General features: G+C 34.5%; 1 protein-coding gene across 1 annotated transcript; it reads right to left on the reverse strand.

Annotated features, from left to right (window-relative positions):
• Window positions 1-15573: 15573 nt before the first annotated feature.
• LOC111891533 (uncharacterized) lies at window positions 15574-19885 on the reverse strand. The gene is made up of 9 exons (XM_023887579.3): window positions 19597-19885; window positions 19137-19242; window positions 18831-19009; window positions 18514-18659; window positions 18127-18218; window positions 17070-17368; window positions 16169-16238; window positions 15996-16055; window positions 15574-15822 (listed from the first exon to the last, which is right to left on the reverse strand). The coding sequence occupies exons 1-9, from the start codon at window positions 19770-19772 to the stop codon at window positions 15637-15639; spliced, it is 1314 nt and encodes a 437-aa protein (XP_023743347.1). The 5' UTR covers window positions 19773-19885; the 3' UTR covers window positions 15574-15636.
• Between the last annotated feature and the right edge of the window lie 3631 nt (window positions 19886-23516).

Below are 23516 nucleotides of genomic sequence, written 5' to 3' on the forward strand. Positions count from 1 at the left end.
GCCTTGGTACCGTAGACCCTGTCGATATAGTGAGGATAACTCACCTCGAAACTGCCGACTGAACAGATAACTCAAGCTGCTCCGATCACTGATACTATCTCCACCTCTGGACAGCCACCAATGCACTGAACTCAAACAATAATCAACAATTACCAAAATACCCCTGGAAACCACTGGTCAACCCTTGGTCAAAGACAAGGTTAAAGTCAACCCCTGACTGACCCTACTCGCCGAGTCAACCCGATGACTCGCCGAGTTCCCTTACTCAGAACTTCACTTAATTCGCGACCTAACTCGCCGAGTCACCCCGAGACTCGCCGAGTCCCACAACTTCTGAGTCCTCTCGCACACAACTCACCGAGTCATCCCTTGACTCACCGATTCTTGACTCAACCAGAGAATATCGGAACTCTTCGACAAGACTCGCCGAGTCCAAGAACAGACTCGCCGAGTCTATGGCTATCTTCAACCTACTCGCCGAGTTGTTCATACAACTCGCCGAGTTCCAGGCCATCTTCATCCAACTCGCCGAGTTGTTCTTCCAACTCGCCGAGTCCCAGCTCATCTTCAAACAACTCGTCGAGTACACCCATGTGACTCGCCGAGTACCACCGGTCTGAATCCATACAGAAGCACTCCAAGCCATGCAATTGATCCAAAACATAGATCTAGCTTCCTACAACCCCTTCATCACGTAAAGTGGCAAACTTTACATGAATCCAACTAGATCTAGGCTTTTTGCACTTGGTTTAGGGTTTGGGAAATGTAAGCTTCACTAAACACTCTAACACAGGGACTTTCATGCTCTCTGATTCTTCTCCATTCCAGATCTGAGGTAGCAACCTCAGATCTAACCTCTAAACTACCAATTACATCCATAGACAAGTTCCCACAACCCCAAAATGAAGAAACAACATATCAACAGTCCAAGAACGAGATTTTACCTCCAATGGACGCCCCAACTGCAATGTTATTTGAATCCAAGCAAAGCCCCTTGCTCCAAGCCTTCAATCTCTCAAAATTCCTTTAATAATCATCTCCTTCAAGCTCCCAATTGAGATATGATCACTCACACACGAAGGCTAAGGGTTTCTGGACTTGGGGATGAATAAAGAGGCTGAGAGTGGGCTGTTATTTTCTTTATATAGGGCTCAACCCCGAGAATTAGGGTTTTCTCCACTCAGCGCCTACTCGCCGAGTCCTCCTTACCGACTCGCCGAGTCGGCTACTTAACACGCGACTGAGTCGCGACTCTACTCGCCGAGTCCATCCATGGACTCGCCGAGTCACTCTTCCATAACTTACTCTTTTAGCCCTTCAACTCTACTCTTGATGTTTCGGGATGTTACACATTCTCTTTGTACTATATCTCGATTCCCGATTTATGACGACTGACTAATTGAACAAATCAAATTAGCCCTAGCCCGGCCGAGCATTTACGTTTGTCATCACTAAATCATCGAGGGGCCTAAAGATATCGCTTTTATCCTACTTTGGATAAAAGGAACGGATAAACTTTGATACAATGCTTGCTTGCACTTACTCACCGAATCACACACAACAATATGTTTTATAACACCAAGTTACTGGTGCGTTTACATATTATCAATGTGCAACCGATTTGCAAGATACAACTCACACATCTCGGTTTCAAGAATATAAGATGTTATCGTCTCACCAATCACTCGTGATACAATTCATGGAGTGATCCAAGTGAGCGTGGGTTTAATCCAATGCTCAAATCATATTCATAAGCACTCATGAACGTTGCAGCAAACATTTGCTTATGTCTAATACTCTTTTAGACATTCCACACACCAATTCACGACAGTCTTCATTCATATTTACTTCCAACATATGAACGACTGTGGTCCGTTCGAATAATTTGACTGTTCTTAACCAATTAAAATATTCAGGAAGTCAAAACATGCAAAGTGAAACACAAGCATAATACTAATCCCATATGGCCTCAAACCTTTGAGCATAAATAAAACACCTTTTATTTATCACCATATCGATTACTCATTATTTGTTGTTTTGGGTAATCAACTTCTTACTTGAATTATTACACTTGTCCATGCTCCTAGCATGCACACAATGTTTACCTATGGTTCTTACTTTGTGAAATAGATCAAATTGAACACATTTCCAATCATTCTCATTTCACAACTCCAAATCCTTTTTCATAAGTGAAAGAATATCAAATTCTTGCCACTTATAGAATATGCTAGATTCTAACATTCAATGATCCTTTCGTAATGTCACTACACCAAAGTCACAAAGACTATTGCTAATGATATTACAAAGTCTTCTATCAGAGATTGTTACAAGACAATTCCTTAGATATGATGTCTCTCACTCAAAGTACATTCCTTTGAACATCCTTTTGCATAAAGGTTTCTAATCTAGACATAGATTTTTCAATATTCAATTTCCAATATGGACACGTTTCCATATTTTCCATATGACAACTCATTCTTAATAGAATCTTATATATTCATAATGATGTCGATATGGTCCATCCAATATGGAAACATTTCCATATTTTCCATATGACAACTCATTCTTAATAGAATCTTTTATATTCATAATAAGTCGATATGGTCCATTCAATACCATGCTTCCAACTACTCACAAGCAACCAATCCTCGTCGAACTTTGGACTGTTTTTTGATAGCTGTTTAATTATTTTAGTCAAAACCGATTCTAGTCCCTTTTCCCTCTAAATGCGCTAGACATGTGGAAAATTTTAGAATGGTCAAACATTAAATCATTTGCAATCGATCCTATACCCAAAGCGTATGGGGCACGATGCATAATGTTTTATTTGCTATGTTCTCAAAATTCGAATTGTGAAGAGGATTGCCGTAATCATAATCGAAATTTTAAGAATACACTATGTACCTTTGACTAAATTTTATTAACATTCCACAACCTAAGCCTTTAGATTTGAAATGAAGCATAATATTCTCTCCCTTAATTATAGCAAAACAACTTTACAACCCTTACGAGTTTGCAAGGTATAACTCTTGTTTTCTATAATTAATATTGCCAACTTGCAATATGTGCCTTAATAATCATACAATCATAACATTTATGCTCCCACTATCATGATGATTATTATAAAATATAACACTTATGCTCCTACTAGCTTCGACATGTATTCATAAACATCTTGACTTCTAGAAAAACAATACCTATTGAATTTCTTAAGTCCATGTTTCTAATACTTAATGCTTTGATAATCTTTTATCAAGGCTTCTTATACACTTTTGTCTTAGATTGTTCATATGTGTGTCTAAACAATTAAGACTAATTGTCAAACCTCACAATTCAAATTATGGAAAGGGATACCGTAACCATAATCGAATTCGAGAATGCAATTTTACAATCACTATCTTCTTAACATCTTTCTTAGTGAAAGCATTTCCTCACAATCATTTTCATGAAGGAGGAAATCTTATGACACTTAGATTTAAACGGTGTATGTGTTCCTATCCATGTGAATTTGTTAAAACCAAAGTTTACGACAAATTCAAACTCATATGGATTGAACTTTCTTAATCTCGATTTCTTGCCTTATGGTAGCACAGCTGCCCACCACGTCTTCCAAGTAGTTAAGCAGCTCACCCTTTCCTATCAATGTACCTTTCATTGATTAAGGTGCCTTGCCTTTTATGCGTTCAAAATGAGAACTCATAGAACTCACATGCATAATTAACTTAATTGGAACAGCACAGAAACAAAATAGTGTCAACACGATAGGTTGTAAACCTCAACTCGTGTGCTAGTGATGATCGATAAGGTTTATTTGATTTGTTCTTAAAACCTTTCAAGACAATTAAGACTCCCACTGACTCCTTGACCTATAATATTCTCTTGTCAATAACCATTTCTTGACAAACAAATATTTAAGAGTTAGTGTAGCTTTTATCAAAACACTTCATAAATTGGTCCTAGTTGGTCTTTGTCTTATCCAAGACATCACAACTTTCCACATTTGATGAATGTTATAAACCTTCTTAATACTTTTTCACTCAATGTCACAATCTTAACTTTAAGACTTGTTTTGGAACGAAGTATGATTGACTTCTTGATTTAACCATTTCTTCAATCCTTGATTCCTCTTCTTAGACATACAATTGTACTAAGACTCACTTAGAGGATCAATTGAGATATGGTTCTTAATCATTAAGAATTATCATAAAGCATAAAAGGTACTCTCCCTTCTTCTTAGAATGGAGAAACTTTTATCTTTCTGCCTACTTGATTCATCTTATTCGTTTTGCTATTGATTTAAACCTTTTTAATCAATTCACAATTACACTATCTTATAAGTGTAATCATATTTACTAAACCTTTAGTAAATCATGACGAATATCTTTGTTACTCTTATTGCGAACTTGATCAACACACAACTTTGTGTGCTCGATCTCCTATTCCTTCACTTGACACTTTGTCAATGAATTAGTCTAATTTCCAAATATGAAATTTCTCATTCATCATGCAACCAAGTTGCGTGATTCCAAATTTCTGTCCAATTGAAACTTGGGCGATGAGAAACTCTCCCTATTTGGTAAACTCTCGACTTTCCATAAATAACATAATAAGAACCAAATACATTATTGCTAATAATAGAACATTCAAACATCAATTTTTTCATATACGCCATTGCAAGGATAAATAAATAATATAAAATCAAAATTTATTTTATTGCGGAAAAATTTGTCCTTACAATGCAATTCATTGAAAAACTATGCTAATACATATTTCTTAGCAATCTAATTCTAACTCTAAGTAGTAGCTCAAGAATCTAATCTTCAAGTAATGCGATCGAAATCCATTTCTTTACGGTTAGATTCTGCTCACTTCTTCCCTTAAGCTTCCTTTCTTTTCTTCGATCCTACAAAACATCAATTGTAATCTTATCACATTATGTATTAAGAATCTAGAATGAAGCTTAAAAGAGTTAGTCAATGGATTTTACCTAAAGCAAAGCCAAACGTTTTGACTCTCCCATCTCTTAGATCTCTTAGGTAAATAGGGCAGCTTCGTCTCCAATGCCCCTTCTCTTGGCAATAAAAGCAAATTGACTCTTTTGGAACAGGACATGGAACTACTTCAGACGTTGCCTTTCCCTTATGATCAAACTTTTCGATCATAGCATGTCTTTCGTTGCCATTGTCTATATCCATAGAGTTCTTGAAGGCAGATTCACCAATAAACTTTGCTTTTCTATTGCGCCAAACCATTGTTGATTCAACAGCAATAAGCATATAGGTGAGATCTATAAGGGTCACGTCGCAGTTCATCATATAGTACTCTCTTACGAACTCACTATATGAGTTAGGAAGTGACTGAAGAACCCAGTCAACAGCCATCTCCTCACAGACAACGGATCCCAACATTCTTAACTTATCAATGTGTGACTTCATCCCTAGGACGTGTGCACACACCGACTTTCCTTCTTTATGTTTACTTGCCAAAAGGGCTTGAGTGAGCTTGAACTTTTCAAGCCTTCGAACTTGTGGGTTAGGGAGAATAATTGGAGGAGGAGGGGGAGGAACTGAAGCATGATCTCTTGTTCCTCGATCGAATCGTGGAATATCATCTTCATGTGGAAAGCTTGTTCCACGGGATTTGGGAAAACCATAGTTGTCGAACTTTGACATCTACAAAATGGGAGAAAAACGAATTCAAGTTAGTTGATAGATTGAGTCCTTAGTAAATCACCCAAATGAAATACTAAGGCTAGGACCCAACACAATATTCCACAACTCGGGGGAGGGATGCCGTAACCCTAATTGCAGAATATTTGAAGGTAAGTGAATGACGATTCACTAATTACCACCACGAAAAATGAAAAAGAAATTTAAGTTTTAAATCTATGAAAACTCCTAGATCCTTTGAGATTCATTGAACTTTCAATGGCATATTTAAATCTCGATATGCCCCTCTTGTTTGCGACTGGGATGCCGAGGATCACAAAGTGGGTGTGAATAACCATGCAAACTTACATGGTGCCCTCACATGTTACAGTCACCTATTCGATGTGCCGGTAAACCACACACGCTCCACCGAACTATGACAAACATTGAGTCACCCTTTGCTACCTTTTCTTAGAACCATTTAGTGTGCCGGTTAACCACACACGCTCCACTAACATCTTCGCAAGGGCACAAAGTGTAATTTCATGGAATTGCATCAATTCACTTTTGCCTAAGTAACTAAGATTGGGAATTTGTAAAACATTTAGTTACTTTTGTACTTCATTATACTTATAATGGAAGGTTTTGTCCTATCCTACCCGTTCGGCTAACGACCCTCCACTAGTCAAGAGTGCGGTGGGTAAGAGTGGATACCCATTCAATCGCCATTTTATAAGCAATTTCCTTAAACACCCCTTATAGACCAGCTTCGTGAATGAGGCCTACTAACGGTAAGACTGACTTTTACTCATACATATATATAATGTTAGACTTTTAGTGTTATATATATAGTATAGGGTGTATTTTACACTTTTAAAATACTAGGTGGTCTAATTTAACAATTATACTTTTAATTCAATTAAATTGTAAACCAAAACTTTATGGATTTATTAAACCTCTTTTAATTATTCACCTTAATTAATTAATAAAACCATAAGGGTGTGATATGAACTTTTCAAAACAATACTAGGGTTTTAGAATTTAACATTCTTAAATTAAACTTTTAATCAACTTTTAAATTCCAAAACTTGAGGGCAAGTTTTGAAACATTTCAAAACATTAGGGTTTAGAATTTAAATATACATCAAAATTAAACTATTAATCAAAATTTAAATTCCAAAACTTGAGGGCAAGTTTTGAAACCTTTTTCAAAACATTAGGGTTTTAACTATTTAAATTTCAAAACAACAAAACTTTTGCGTTCAAATTTAAACTATAAAACCTAAAGGCGAAAATATGAAACATTTCATAACATAAGGATCAAATAACAAATAATCTAAATTAACAATTAATCACATAATTATTCATATTTGATTTATTTAATGATTTCTTGCAAAACAATTTACCAATTTAATCAAAATAATTAATCAATTATCACATAAGGAAACAAATATTTTATTAATTGATAAATATCTTCAATTAGATCAAGAATATAGTCATATATATCAAAAAATCAGATTTATATTGATCTAATGTGATAAGGCAACTTTCCATAAGCAAAAACAGCAAGAAATCGCAAAGATAGCCCCATCTGACGAGTTGACTCGTCGAGTCAAGCATGGACTCGTCGAGTCAGCATGAACTCGGCGAGTTCAGCTATGGACTCGACGAGTCCAGCCTCTAGAAACTAAAAAACGAATTTTTTAATCATATAATGCATCAACACAATAGAAACCAGTCTAGGCTCTGATACCACTGGTGGGTTTTGGTCCTAAGAACATCCTATGTGCTCATAAAAACCCTAATACTTGGATCTAGGTTTCTCTATTGTACATGCAATCTATCCAAGACTATAAACCCTAATTCTAGCATTCAAGTAATCATATTAACATGAGAATAGGTTTAAGATATTACCCTGATTGTTATGTAGCAATAACAATCCCAATTCCTCCTTATATTGACTTTAGAAAGCTTAGAGTCACAAATGTCACTCCTCTAATGGTTCACAAACACCATAAGCAAGAGCATGAAGAGGAGAGAGGATGGAGGCTGCCCAAAACGTGTTCTAACCCTAGAAGAGAAGTTCCCCACATTTTTTGAGCCTTAAGGGTTCTTTATATAGTGAGGCCATTAGGGTTATCTAACAAGGAAACCCTAATTTGGATGCTTAAGCCCTAAGCAACCCATGGATCCCTTTCCTTAAGACCTTGGACGACTTCTTATGGGCTTCCCCATAGAATTCGTCCACTCCTCAATATATGGCAATCCATAGCCCAATTTGCAATTATCTTATAATTACAATTCCAATCCTTTAAGTTTAATTAATCTCTTTTAGTCACAAAACTAATTACCAATTAATTATTGACTAATATTAATTAAACAATATGATTTCTCCTTTAATATATTATTCTCATAATATATTAATAAATCATATTTAATCCTTTCTCTCCATAATTCATCCTATCAATTTGCTTTGGTGAAGGCAACCCAAAAGGACCATGCACCATCGGGTCAAGTACATACCAAAATAGTTATGGACTTAGACACTAATCCAACATTAAGCACTCCCTATAACACACCATCATCATGAGTGCCATTGGGATGATCTATCTATCCATCAGAAAATCAGATAGACACCATTACGGGAAGAAAGAGAATCGAACTGTGGCATCATATTCGACATCATTTGTTATCATCCTTTCCAAGTAAGTGTTCTTCAATTTACTTAGGGTTCTTGATGCTAATCTATAAAGTGATCTTGGATTATGCCTATTATTTAACACCTTTTCTAAATCTGTTATATATTTCATCTATTCTATATTCATTGATTGAAAATAAAAGTTTAATACATATCGATTGAAGGCAAACGGGCAACAAGTTGCGCCCCTAGCCCTTTCTGGATGGCAAAACCAATTCTTTTGAAAACAACATTTGTGGATCTAGGAGATATGACAATAGAATGCATGACCCGTTGGACTCTATTGAGGAGCTCCGCCGCCTCTAGTGCGAGAAAAAAACCAAATGTATCGAATACAAAAGGTACAAACACATGTTGATTTTCTATACATGCATTCTCGTGCTTTACCACTTTGCACGTAGCGGCTTTCAAAGCGGCATGCCCTGCTGTGAAACCCCTGCTCCCCAAACCAACGAGAGGGGAGACCCCAGTAAGATCCACGCATGCATTCTTCCCTCCTATCCATCCAAAGACTAAAATGTCATTCGGTCTAAGTGTGAACCTTCCATCATGCGGGTCCATCAAAAAGTTCACTGACACTTCTTTCTTCACATAAATACCAGCACGCCGACAAGCAACAAAGAGAACATCCCGAACCACATCATGTCTGTAATTGAAACCAGGGAGCTCTCTAAAATGAACTGCGTGTTCCCCAAAGGTATCCAAACATACCTTGAGGCAAACTGGGCATACGTCAATTGGGAATAGGGGAATCATGAGGCACTAATGAAGGATAGTTTTTTTTTTTTTAGTAAAAGGCGAAAGAATAAGCACTAACGAAGGATAGTTCGGTACTCCACAGGAGACATATGATGGCCAAGACCATCAATGGGGATAGTTAGCAGAAAATTCTGAGCATGAGGTGCCCGCAAACACTCAAAGATTGTTTTCTGTCTAACAGTCATGTTGAAGTCGACTTTCATATCTTGGACGATTTTGCTAAAAAGGACACACGCCAAAGCTTTTTGGAATTTAGAGGGGGCGGTGTCCTTATTAGTGAAACCACTAATCTTTGATAGATATTCCATAATTATCCAATTTAGAATCAAAGGAATTCAAAATACTATTATCTATCAATGTATTTTTGTATTGTTATCCTTTTCAAATTTATATTCTCATGTTATTGTTACCACCAGTAATTGTTATCAAGGATTCTACAAACTTTTACTTTGCATCATCATCACAATCGAATACACCACCATCTACATAAGATTAGAAAATCATTTTGATTTAATGATGAACATCTTTTGCAAAGCATTTCTTATCGTTTATGTGCTCAATTTTTTTTTTATTAATCTTATATTTTCCCTTCATTGGTCGACTTCTCATGTAATTTCTGTATTCAAAACCTTGTTGATGTTGGAATGCATATATGGTGTTCGATTAAATGCCTCAAAAGAAATTCATTTACTTTGACATTTTAAATTTTTGCTTCGTTATATTTTGGCTGCAGTTACCATTTGTTTAAGATTGTTGGTTGTTCTATAATTCAAGAAATGCTATTTACTCTTTTTTCCAAATGTTGTTATGCATATTGATGATATCCATCTGTTACTCTTTTCTTATTCCCCATCATTTTTATTATTAAGATAAAATTAAGGATACCGGCTAGAAGATTTTACTTTTGTGGGATTTGATTTTTTATATCATCAATAATGTTTATCAACATGGAAATATAATATTTGAAGTATGTTAAAGGTATAAATTGTTTACTGCACTAAACAATTACAACACATACTAGGTGTTGTTCCTTTTTAGTTAAATAATGGCTATTTTTTATTTTTTACACATATAACTAACTAATAGGTTCTTATGCTTATGTAGAATTCTCTAATTATACATACATAATTCGAAGTGTTAGAAAAATATGAGTTTAAAGATCTAATTTTACAAATGACAGGTTATGGGAAAGTATTTATAGTATCTTTTCACTTCATCCTTTAGTCATGTTTAACGACTTTTTATAACGTCTTTGCTGCTAGGTTATGGGAAAGTGTTTACATCACCAATAGCAGAAGGGAAAAAAGAATAATGAGAACATGACATAATCTGCTAATTTTATCCCATTTTCTTTAGTACAATGTCATAATAATAATAACTTTATTCTAAAAGTATAAACCTTTAATTACGCATACATTTCAAAGTACATTTACTTAAATATAAATCCAAAAATGTTGTCATTTTCTAAAGAGATTGGCGTGATGGGAGGAGATGAAACTAGAATGCTATAATAAACTAACTCTTCTTAAGTTTGAGCTAAACACAAGAAATAGAAACATATATTCTTGATTTGGTGATTATAGCATCCCATTTTTAATGATTATTTATCCCATAAATGGGATGTAACCACAGGAGATGAAGTATGACTCTTTAAATGACTTAGATTCAAGACATAAAACATATTTTCTAGCTACTGTGAAGCTATAGAAAACTCGACACCTCAAAAATCCTTCCTTAAAAATGAACTTACCCATCAAGGAAGGTATTATAATGTTTTTGCTTTTATTCATTTGATGCATAGTATTTAATTTTAGCCATTTGTGTAATTTTGACATTTCGAATTGGATGGAATTGTATATGCAAGAGATTTGATGATGAGATGAGGTTGGTGTTTCGAATTGGATGGAGTTCCTAAAATATATGATCCTTTGTTGGGATGGTGTTTTGTAGTCAGTTTTGTTATTCGTCTATTTGTTTAAATGTTATCGTTGTATTTATCATGTAAACATTTTCATGTTCAAACTTTGTAAAAGCATCTTAGGAAATATTAATTAGTGTTGTTTTGTGGTCGTTCCAAAGTCTATTAATTAGGATGTGTTATCTTTGATCCTAAAAGGAACGTTAAATACATTAAAATGCAATGTGGTCTTATAAATGTTATATGTTTCTACACGTATGCAATAAAAAGTTGAAAAAAATATATGTCAATTAAACTATCCTTACATAGTTAAACGTTGTTTATGTATATAATATATTTCTTCATTATAGCATCTTACTTTCATTTTTACCAAAAAAAAATCCTAATTATATAAATAAATGTGCATTAAGGACTTGAACGTAGAGGAACTTATTAAGAGATCGCTCTTAAAAAAATCTACCCAACTAAAAACCATAAAGTATTTGTTTACTTTAAAAAATCAAAAGAAATCTGTCTAATTAGAAATCAGAATTATCAAACATGTTTGCATTTACCAAGTTCCCATGTTTCACCAAAGGGCATCTGGTCAAAATGAAATTGTAAGGCTCTTACAGGAAATAATGAAGTACAATTATATTTTTAAATAAAAACTCCTATTCATATATTAAAATAATTACGTAACCATCTTTATGCATGTAAATAAATAGTTATCGTAAAGAAAACATTAGTTAAAACCAACTATGTTCCTAATTCTTACCATTTAACTTTTAAAAATGATAACTATAATTTTTTTTAACAAAATTAACAAAAATTATATATTTTCCGGATATCGGATATCCAAAATATCCGAAAACTTATAAAGTGACTATCTGTATCTGAATCCGAAAAATCGGATATCCAAGAAATTGGATATACGAAATTTCGGATGGGATTTTCAGATACAAATGTTTTTGAACACCCCTAGCAATTAAGCTCTTAATGACCAATGTTCTCACCCAACATCATTCTAAATCACTTGTATGAGTTCTCACACATAGTTAAGAGGTGTTTTATCATCTTAACACACTCCAATTAATCCATTAAGTTTTCATTGAACACATTAAGAGCATAATGATCTTCAAGTGTTTAAAAGAAGGGTAAACTAGTCCGTTTTGCACTTGAACATTCCAAAGTCCACAAAACTTTTTCCTAACTTGTTGAACATTCAAGAGGATGTTGTCAAGTGCATGAAACCATATCTAATCTCCTTTTAAACACCTAAACTAACTATGGAATCCTCAATTTCATTTCATATTCCCAAGTTGCCCTTTGGGCCAAAACAATCACTATAGATAGAACCTTACTAGCATCCCTTCATGTTTGTGTTCCAATATCATCTCTAGAGTGCCATGAATGCAATTCACTTCTTACATGTCAATCTTTATGTACCATAGATTTTCAAAAATACCCTTATAGCCAAATATTCCATAAATTCAACTAGTAATCATTCAAGTATTCATGTTCTTGCATTCAAATCGTATTATTAGTATCAACTCATGTTTATGAGTATCATATATTCATCAAATGCTCACGTACAAAGGATTTCATTGTTTTCATTCCAATTTCCCCAAAATCAATACTAGTACATGCTTATACTCGATTCTACCATCATGGATGAATTTGAGCATTCTAATTGGATTGTTTGCTATCAAATATCGTATTGGTCATATAATCCAATCCCATTTTATCATCAATAGTAATTTCCCCAATTTGGGTTTTCTAAGGTTCATGAGGGTTTTCACCCGAATCCTCAAATCCATTAATGGAATGATTATATTGAGATTGGGATCATCAAAACTATTCAAGGGAGGTTATAAAACCAAACCCTAATCATTTAAAGAATCTAATTTCGACCTCGGAGTTAAACATCTAAAATCGAACATGACGGTAACCAAAATCCAAGCTAACGAGGATCATATTCAAACAAAATTAACAAATTTCAGCTCAAAACATCATTGTCATGTTACTTTTGATATGTGATGTTAGGGTTTTTGGGGTTTCGATTACAAGAATAAGGATCAAGGTAGTGTGTCGATTAAGGGTTTCAATTAATAAGCTTGTGATGGCATGTCATACATGAGGGATGAAGCTTCCAGGTCAGTATTGCTAACGAAGCGTCGGAACCAGCTAAACCTTTAAAATCGAGGATAATGGCGTAATTAAAAGGTAATTTAAAACTTTAAGGACTAATTGCACAAAAATAGAAAATAAAAAATAAATAAATTAAAAACAAAAAAAACATCAGTAACCAATCCGGGACAAAGTCAAAATTTATTGTGCTAGAGTGTCATTTTCCCTAAGTAAAAGGTATGAAATTTGTTCTTTGATTTACCAAAATGTAAGCACAATATTAAGTTATAATATTTACTAGCTGAAAGCTCTAGAAATTTACATGATACAAAAATACTATGTTTTATCAGGACCGTGCTAATTAAATAGACCAAAAAATATTGCAAAGAAAAAAAAAGGTAAAAATATGTAATAGTCAAAGAGTCAAAAGGGGTAATTGTCCATAAATCTAAAAGAATAGGGGATATAAGTGCAATAAAGGAAAAAAGAAAAAAGAAGTTTGATGGGGTTGTTTTCAACTGCTAGTGTTCTAGGGGTCAGGATGATGCCAAATAAGCCCCACAACACGACCGGAGTGCACCTCTTGGTCTAACCGCCTTCTTGATTATCTTTCGAAGACAATATTTAATAAGAGGGAAAATTCATTTATATATACTATTTGTAATTTATCACATGTGTCAAAGGTTCCATAGTAGTGATGGGGTTTTAAACTAGAACCGGAACCGTTAAAACCAAAATATTTAGAACATGTCTGTGTTCCGGTTTTAAAGAATGATTTTTTCCGGGTTCGGGGAATTCGGATTTCTGGTCCTTCGTGTCCGGGTAAATTGGGTTTAAGAGCCGGAACCTGTGTTAAGAACACCTGGTTTTAGTGTCGAAACCGGTTTCTAAAAAACATCATATCTCATTCGTTTGAAGTTAGATTTACATGAGGTTTTTTCCATAATGTAGTTGATAGCTTTACATAATTTTATACTATAATTTTGTCATTTTATGTTTCATATTCATTGACTCACGGTCCACTAAATTCGCGATATCAAAGCTGAAAATTTTCTGTTTTTCAGGTTTTTTTTTTTTTTTTTTTTTTTGTATTCTCTGAAAGTTTTTAAAAAATGCATATTTAATTAGTTTGAAGTCGGGCTAGCATACCGTTTTTCCGAACATGTAGTTAAGAGTTTATACATGATTTTAGACTATAATTTTTTTATTTTTGGTTTCATATTCATTGACTTAGAGTCCACGAAGTCGAGATATCAAAGCTAAAAAAAAAAAAAAAAACTGTTTTTCAGCTTTTTTTGTATTCTGTGAAATTTTAAAACATGCATATCTAATTTGTTTGAAGTCGGATTATCATAAGGCTTTTTCCAACACGTAGTTTAGAGTTTGTTCATGATTTTAGACTATAATTTGTTGTTCATCATTTTAGACTATAATTTTGTCATTTTTTTGTTTTAATATTCAATGACTTACAGTCCCCCGAAGTCAGGATATCAAAGCTGAAATTTTTCAATGTTCAACCCACTAAGTAATTACCAAAAAAATTCTGGTTTTCCCGGGTTTTCTGGTTCTAGACTAACTTTACCCGTTTTCACCCAACCCACTTTGATATTTTTGGGTTTTCCGGTTCTAGACCCACTTTACCCGGAACTGAACCGAAACCGGTTCCTATATATCGGTCTAGTTTTCGATCCTACAAAACCTGTTAACCGGTTCCCCGGTTTTCCGGGTCCGGGTCTATCCGGACCGTGTTTGGACCCACTTTCATCACTAATCCATATGCTCAAATCGCTTGTTATTACAATCGTTGTTTCATCCTCCACTTTTTCATCGTCTTTTGTATGTTGGCCTAAGGATCTGAGCTAGCAACGATAATCAATTCATCCAAATTCGCCCCATAAATTCTCTAGTCTTTTGCTTGCATATATGTACAAAAGATTCGTCAATCACATCCTTTCACTAGTCAAAAGGGGGAACAAGGTGGGATGGAAAGAGACTCACTTTTGAACCCTCATCTGAACAAAAGAAGGGAATACCTCTCTCGTTCTCGTCACCGAAAATATTTGGTGAAAGTTTCTCTTGCTTAATACAAATCTCGTTTGTTATGAAAGATATAACACGACATAGAAGAATACATTATACTACATTTGGCATATATTAGACTACTACTAGTGTAGAACCATTATAAATAGGACAAAATTGCATTTTTTTTTTGTGCCACAACTCGTACTTGATATCCATCTGTGCGAAATATGCGAATGTTCTCTTCGTCTACATCACTAGAAATAGGCTGAAAAGTTTGTCTTGTTATGTTCAACCTTGTTTCTCTTTTTTCATTTTTTTTCCAAGTGCCTTGTTTCCTTTTTCCATCTTTTTTCCAAGTGATATATAACAACACTCATATATAGCTTACTAAACGTTGTTTCTATTTTTTTTTCCATATATTGTCTAGATAAAGTTTTTCCATATAATTAATGGTTAAAAATATTTGAATATTATGTTACAACTTAAACGATTAAGCAAATTTGTGAATCAAAATCTTTATAGCCAACATCAAAAAGACAAAGGCCATCAGGGGGTGCTGGTGGGGCCGTGGCACGTCGACACGTGGCATCCATCAATTTTATCAGCGCATCATCTTCAGCTCCAGCCGCCGCTTCTCTTATTGATGTTGCCACAAGCACACGAACCATCTATTAAACAATTAAAAAATAAAAAAAATTAGTCTCACTTTATTAATTTAATTCCTTCTTTCTCTATTACAAAGAGCTAATATATTTATTTAATTATCGTTTTGAGAATGAAATTCCTTATTTGAGTAAAATAAGTCAACCCTTTAAGTATTGAATAAATTAGAGATGTGTACCTTGCGTAAAAAACGATTAGCAACCAATTCGATGCACATTGCCTTTGTATATTCTCCTTTCTTTCATGAAAAACAGAAAACAGTAAAAATCTAGTATTGACAACTTGAGTCCCTCTAGTTATAGGATTCATCCAAAAACACTCCCTCCATATAAAACATGAAAATTTGAGTACCTTTGCATCAATGGTTAAAGTTACTTGTGTGGCCCGCGCATGGAACACAAAACACTCAGTTGGAGGACCACTGTAACAAGAAATAGCATCATACTTTCATCTCTTTCTATTTAAAAAAAAAAAAAAAAAAAAAGCATTCTACTTTCAATATTTTTTCTAATCAAGACATCATACTTAAAAAATCGGGTTTATGCAGAAAAGTCTCATTATGTTGGGAAATTTTTTTATAAAGTCCTAATTTTTTTTTTTTTGATAATAAAAGTCGAGATTATTTAATTTTACATGATAATTTGTCATTTCTTGTTAATAAAAATAAGGACTTTTTCGTTAATTTGGGCAAAATATTAAATAATCGGGACTTTTCTGTTCAAAAAAAAAAAAAAATTTAGGACGTTATCAAAAAAGTTCCCAAAATAATGGGACTTTTCTATATAAAACCCTAAGAAATCTAACCAATTATAACATTGCATCTTCAATTGTTTCTTATTATGATATTATATTTTGAAAAATGTAACCAATTACACCATTGAAAATTGGATAACATTGCTATAACTGGATAGATTTTTTATAGGGTTTTATGCAGAAAAGTCTCATTATTTTGGGAAAACTTTTGATAAAGTCCTAAATTTTTTTTCTAAACATAAAAATCCCGATTCTTTAACATTTTGCCCAAATTAACGAAAAAGTCCTTTTTTTTAATTTAACGGGAAATGACAGATTGTGTGATTTTCCTAAAATAATGAGACGTTTCTGTTAAAAAAAACAAAAACATTTAGGACTTTATCAAAAAAAATTCCAGAAAATTATGGGACTTTTCTGCATAAAACCCATTTTTTATAATAAACAAATTAATGAAAGTACATTGCTATTTCTTACATTTAATGCATAAAACAAAGCTTACGTGTTTCTTGAGGGTTTTGTATCACGTGCAAACATCTTGTAAGATAATAATTTCCCTTCTAATTGTTGAAGAAGCTTGTTGACCTTACTAACTTTAAACCTTGTTGGTTTTTGTATATTTTCCTCATCATCTTTTTCATTTTCATCATCAAATGAAGATTTTTTAAAACTTTTTTCACCAATAATGTTGTTTTCTTGGTTATTAGAATCTTCTTCATCAGTTTCCCCATCATTCAAAGGAAAGATATATAAATATCGCCTCCATTTTGCAGAGAAATTAGGATGGAATGTTCGTGGGACCTGTAATGATTAATATTTTGGTGTTATAAGATGGGTTAAATGTAAGAAATAGCAATGTACTTTTGTTAGTTTATTTATTTATAGCATGTTACTTTTTATTTCTACCTATTATTTACAACATTTTAGTTTTGAAAATTTTATATAATTATAGCAAGTGTGTCAAAATTACTGTTATAACTTATTTATTATAGCATCATAATAAATTAAAAAAATAAAAAATAAAAAACTCATTTATTTTGTTTTTCCGGGTTAAACCTCAACTTTATTTTTTGCCTGAAAAAGACTTTGTATTTTTTTCATTTTTTCCGATCTGACCCTTTTAGTCGTTTTTTTCCAAAAAAAAAATTTGTAAAATGTGAGGGTTTATTTGGAATCAATTAGAAGGTTGAGAGTTTTTTTCGGGAAAAAAATACGAAGTTGAGGGTTCTTTCGGAAAAAATGAAAAACACAAGGTCTTTTCAGGCAAAAAATAAAGTTGAGGCTTAATCCGTAAAAAAACACAAAATATAAGGTCTTTTATGAAATTAACCCTTTTCGGTTTGGCCCTTTTAGCAGTTTTTTTCTGAAAAAACTAATCAAATGTGGAGGGTTTTTTCGCAAAAAAAAAGTTGCAGGTTTTTTCAGAAAAAATTAAAAGGTGAGGGCTTCTTAGAAAAATAATAAAAAGTTCAGGGTTTTTTAGATAAAAAGAGAAAAAAAAAACTACAAGGTGTTTTTCAGAAAGGAATTGAAAGTAATGGCATCTTTTAAAATAATACCTTAGAAACAGATATGACCCTAAGCTTTCCTGGTGTTATGCTGTTAATGGCATCTTCAATATCTTGAGGCTTAATATCCTCTCTCCACGTATCTAAACAATTAAGCAATTGAAGATAATTAACTATTAAAAGCTACACAGATGGTTAAATTTACTATCTTGTCCCTGCTTTGTATTTCATTTTTTTGTGTATTATAGCATCCTAAAGAATTCTACTTTCAATCTTGTTTCTTATTAAACCACTGTACTTTGATAAACAACTCAATGAAAATACATGGTTAAAGATCTTTGTTCAATTTCATATAGAATTTTTTGAAGAAACTTGTTTTGAAAATATAAATTTCAAATCTGAAAATGGTAAACATAATATTTTAGAGTTATGACATACAGAAAGAGCAGACTTGTTGAAAACCAGTCACCCCTTTATCAGTTCTTCCAGCAACTACAACATTGGCTTCAAGAGGAAGACCTTTATCCCTCAATAATGCAGCTTTCCTTTCATCAACAAACTTCCCAAGAGACTTTTCAATCACCCTGAGTTCATAAGTCAACAAAAAAATATAATGAATTACTTATAAATGATCAATGTTTGAATGCATTAAAAGCATAAGTTAACTCATTCTTTTTTGTATCAAGTCAAAACAAAACGATCATATATCTATCAGGATTAGATTAAGTCAAAAAGAAAGAAACAGTAACACTTACTCTTGAACAGTATTCAACTCTGGTTGCTTTTGCCATCCATCAAAGGATCCTCCATGGTATGAAACAACTATCTTATAATTCATTCGGGCCCACCTTCCAGCTCGTTTTTGTGATGGAGTAATAACATATTCAGATTCATCAGAAGGGTCTAGACTATTATCATCTGGAATGTGATGTGTCTGAAAAGATATTGATCATCATAAGTTTATGAAATAGTTGAATCGTTGAATATAGAATGGGTGAATTGAGAAAAAAAAAGGTAAATTACTTTAATAGAAGTATGTAAGAAAAGGATCAAACACCGACCTTGGCTCCAAACAACTGAAGCAATGTAATCCGACCATTAACCACATCTGAGTAAAAGTTGATCACATTTTGCCATGGTCTCCCATACATGAACACATAAGATTCCCTACAACAGCAAGGAAATGAAGATCATTAGACATTATAAATTGGGTAAATTGACTATAGGAATTAATGCAACATGTTCTTTCAGAAGTAACTACGGGACAAACTTATATACGCATGTCATATATGAATCTTACAACAAGAAATGTGTAATCTATGCATGTGATAGATGCATACATTGTCATTGCTAAGAGTATAAATCAAAAATGAAAATTAAGCTCAAAAGAGGAGATAATTCGAATTAATTTAATGTAAGATCTTTTTAATTTGGGTAAAAATCCATATGAAAACGATTGAATAGGTAATGAAGACATGTTATGCTAATGATTTTGTGGAAGCAAAGAGGAACGAGAATTACCTAGAAGTCCATCTGGAAGACTTGCAAGAATCAGTGTGGTTATAGTGAGAATAATCTTTCGTTTGGGGGATTTTAAAGTTTGCGTTTGTCTCCATTGAAGAAACGAACGTCCTTCTGGTTATTTGAGATCGTAATTCCAAAGCCAGCGCCCTCGGTCGTTGGTACGATAATATCATCCAACACTCGGGCTCCGGCTCCGCCGTTGCTTGCTGTTTGATTATGCGACTGTGTTTTGACTCGGGGAACTCGCCCTGTGTTTTCTGGTGTATACCTACCCTGCCCGAGTGCCCGCAAAAGAAAATTTTCTAAAAGTACCCTTTCTTTTCAAATTTCAATTTGATTTTTTTTTCTTTTGTTTTTTTTTTCTTTTGTTGTTTTTGATTTTATTATTATTATATATAAAAATATTTAAAAACCGATTTATATAGCCGTTCGAATTTATATTGTCGTCCGGATATTTAAATTTTGTGCGAAATTTATAACAATAATAATAATAATAATAATAATAATAATAATAATAATAATAATAATAATAATGTAACGCCCCGTTCCTAAGAGTACCTAATTGTGAGTCCCTGGGATTTACGAGGAAATGTATTTTGGTCATTTTGTGGGAAAGTGGAAGAAGAGGGCCAAATATGAAATTTGGGGACAAGCCGATTACGCCCAGCTTAAGTTGGGATTACGCCCAGCGTAAGGGCGTAAGTGGACGCGGGTGCAAGGGTGAGTACGCCCAGCGTACTAGAGGTCCGCCCAACGTACTCTCAGAGTTCTAAAACCCTAAAATTAGGGCCAGCCACTATATAAGGAACATGTTGGTTCATACCCTAGCCTCCATAAGCTCTCCCTTAACCTCAGAAACCCTAGATAGCCGTTCCACCTCCATTGTTGGAGGTGTTTGGCCTTGAAAAGCTTATTTTGGCAAAGGAGAGGCTAGAATAAGAAAGAGGAAGTTGTCAAGGAAGGAGTTGAGTGGCTGGAGCTTGTAGATCTGGAAGGATATCATCCTTTGGAGCCTATTTGAGGTATAAAGCTTCTTGCTTGTCATTCATATTGTGTAGATTTATGTGTTGTGAAGCTTTGACACCATTCTTGTCCCAAAAGTCCTCATCTTGATGCATGTTTTGAGTTGGCCGAGATTATCTGTCCTTTCAGACCTTTGGAGAGGTCTTGAGTGAGAAAAATGAGGTCCCAAGGGCTGTGGATGTTCCATGTGTGAGATATGTAGGTCTTAATGGATTAAGACCTTGGATTAAGAGCTTTATGGACGTCCCAAGTGATAAAGTTTGAGACTTTATGAATCTTAGGCATATTTGGCCTAGGAATCTGAAGTTTGGGCTTAAGAGCTTAAGCCATTAAGAAGTTATGAGGACTTAATGAGTGGCGAAGGTACGCCCCGCGTAACATATGAGTACGCCCCGCGTAGCGGGTCAGCGCCCCGATCCCCAGTCGAGAATCAGCGTGTACGCCCAGCGTACCAGGGAGGGTACGCCCAGCGTACTCCCTCTGTTGGGTTTTTCATTTTGGGCCTTAGGGTTTGGGTTGTTATTTGGGCTGCTAGATTTTGGGCCGTGGCTGGACATTATGGATAGAGTATTGTGGGCCCATTGGTTGTTATGGATCATGAATTTAGGTCCATTTGGTGAGGTGGGCCCAATTTAGTAAATTGGGCCAATAGTGGGCTTTGCTTCGGACTTTTGGACTTTGGGCCATTAGTGGGCTTAAGAGCTTATCCAGTGTTGGGCCGGAATGAGTTAAGGGTAAAATGGTCAATTTACCCTTGATAGAGTATTGTGCTTAGCCTAATGATTATTTGTGCTATGTTGGCTAGTTCGGGATTTTCGGTGAGGCGGCGATTCGAGAATCTTCTTCTTCAGTTCAGAGTTTCGGTAGTGCGAGGTGAGTTATCCTCACTATATCAACAGGGTCTAAGGCACCAAGGCCGGCCCTTTATCGGATTGAGATCCGGGTATTTGTTGTTATGTTATTGCTTTGATATGTTTGCATCCTGGTAGCTAGGATGGTATATGTTAGAGACCTGGTTAAGGTCGGTATCCTGATATGTAGGGTGATGCTATGCTAGTGACCGGTTAGGTCGGTATCCTGGTTAGGATGATGATATGTTATGTGATCTGTTTGATCGGCTTGTTGACTGTGAATTGTTATATGATTGTATGATTATGTGCACATGGTTGTTTGGACTGGAGTTGGGTTGAGGCGGGTCCTGATTTGTGCTGTAAGCCAAGATACCCAAGGCGGACCGGTTGTCCCGAAGGCCCAGCGAGCGGTCCGCATAGGCTGTAGGCCCCAAGAGGGCGGACCAGACGTGCCGAGGCTCGGAGAGTGGACCAGGCCGACTGAAGGCCCGGTGCGGGCGGACTAGTCATACTGTAGACTCAGAGACTGGACCAGGTGGATTGAAGGCCCGATGCGGGCGGACCAATCACACTGCAGACTCGATGTATATGGTTAGACTCGGAGGGTGGACCAGGTGGACTGCTGGCCGGCACGGCGGACCAGTCACACAGTAGACCCGAAGTGCATGGTTGTTCTGTGTTCTGATATGATATGGCATGTTATGCGTGTATGGTATATGTGGTTGGTATTTTGGGGGTATCTCACTAAGCTTTCGTTCTTACAGTTGTGGTTTAATGTTTTTCAGGTTCTTCAGGAGATCGTGGCAAGGCAAAGGCGTGATCGTACCGCTCCTCATGATTATGTTTTATGATGTGATTCTGGGAAGACTCTGATAATAATTGTATTGAAAACCCTTTTTGTAATAACATTGAGAAAATGGGTTGTTTTTGAAAAATTAAAATTGGTTGAATTTTTATGGTCGTTACAAATAATATAAATTAAAAAAGAATTAAAAATAACAAAAAATAATTGGAAAACAAAAAAAAAAACAACGAAAGACAAAAAAAGAAAAAAAAATTATCAAATGTCAAAAATTTTGATTTGATTGATTTTAGGGAGAGGGGGGGGGGGGGTAAAAATGGTTAAGGGGGGTATTTATAACACAACCCAAGAAAATTTGATAAAACAAATACAAATTTAAATGGTGTTTCACTTTTGAATTTGAGTTTTAAACAAAAAGTTTTAAGTTTTGAATCAAACTTCGTAATAGGTTGTCAAGATTGGGATCCTACGTAGGATTGCTTTTGGGTTTGCAAGATCGGGATCAGGATCCTAACATCCCATAAAATAAAATATAATTTTAATTTATAATTTTTAATCATGAAAAATATTTCAAACATTCAATTTTTCGTTCAAAAATTCTAAAAGCTTCAAAATATTAGTCATAAGTCACAACACAAAATGATAAATTGTAAATTGGTAAAGAGTAAAAGACATAAAATGGTAAAAAAAATCATTTGAAAAAAAAAATTCAAGGAAAGGTAGGATCGGATCGGATCTCGATCCTAAGATCCTACTTACGATCTTACAATCCTATCTGCAATCATATCCCAAATACGATTTGTATACGATCCAGATTGTTTTTCATACCTAGGATCGTTTTTCATACCTACTATCCTACGATCAGGATCGCAATTTTGACAACCATGGGTAATACTATCTTTTAGTTAAAACTTATAATTATAATATAAAATATTTGGGAAATTGAGTGAACTAACCCATATGAGTATTTTAGTAATAATAACCAACGTAAATATTTTTTTGAAAAATGTCTATTTTCTCCGGAACAGAGCATTCCGAAGTCAGGGTTTCATTCTGGAGCTTTGTTAACCATATTTTCTCTGGAATAGAGCATCTCAGAGTACGGATGCTCATTCCGAAGCTTTGGTGAAATAATAATTTTAGTACATTCTGGACTTACATTCTAAAGTACCAATGTCTGAACCAGGAATCTATGTACAATTGCCAGGCTCGTATTTTAAAGTGACAACACGGAATCACGG

The sequence above is a fragment of the Lactuca sativa genome, chromosome 5 (assembly GCF_002870075.4).
Source record: "Lactuca sativa cultivar Salinas chromosome 5, Lsat_Salinas_v11, whole genome shotgun sequence".
Classification (NCBI taxonomy): domain Eukaryota; kingdom Viridiplantae; phylum Streptophyta; class Magnoliopsida; order Asterales; family Asteraceae; genus Lactuca; species Lactuca sativa.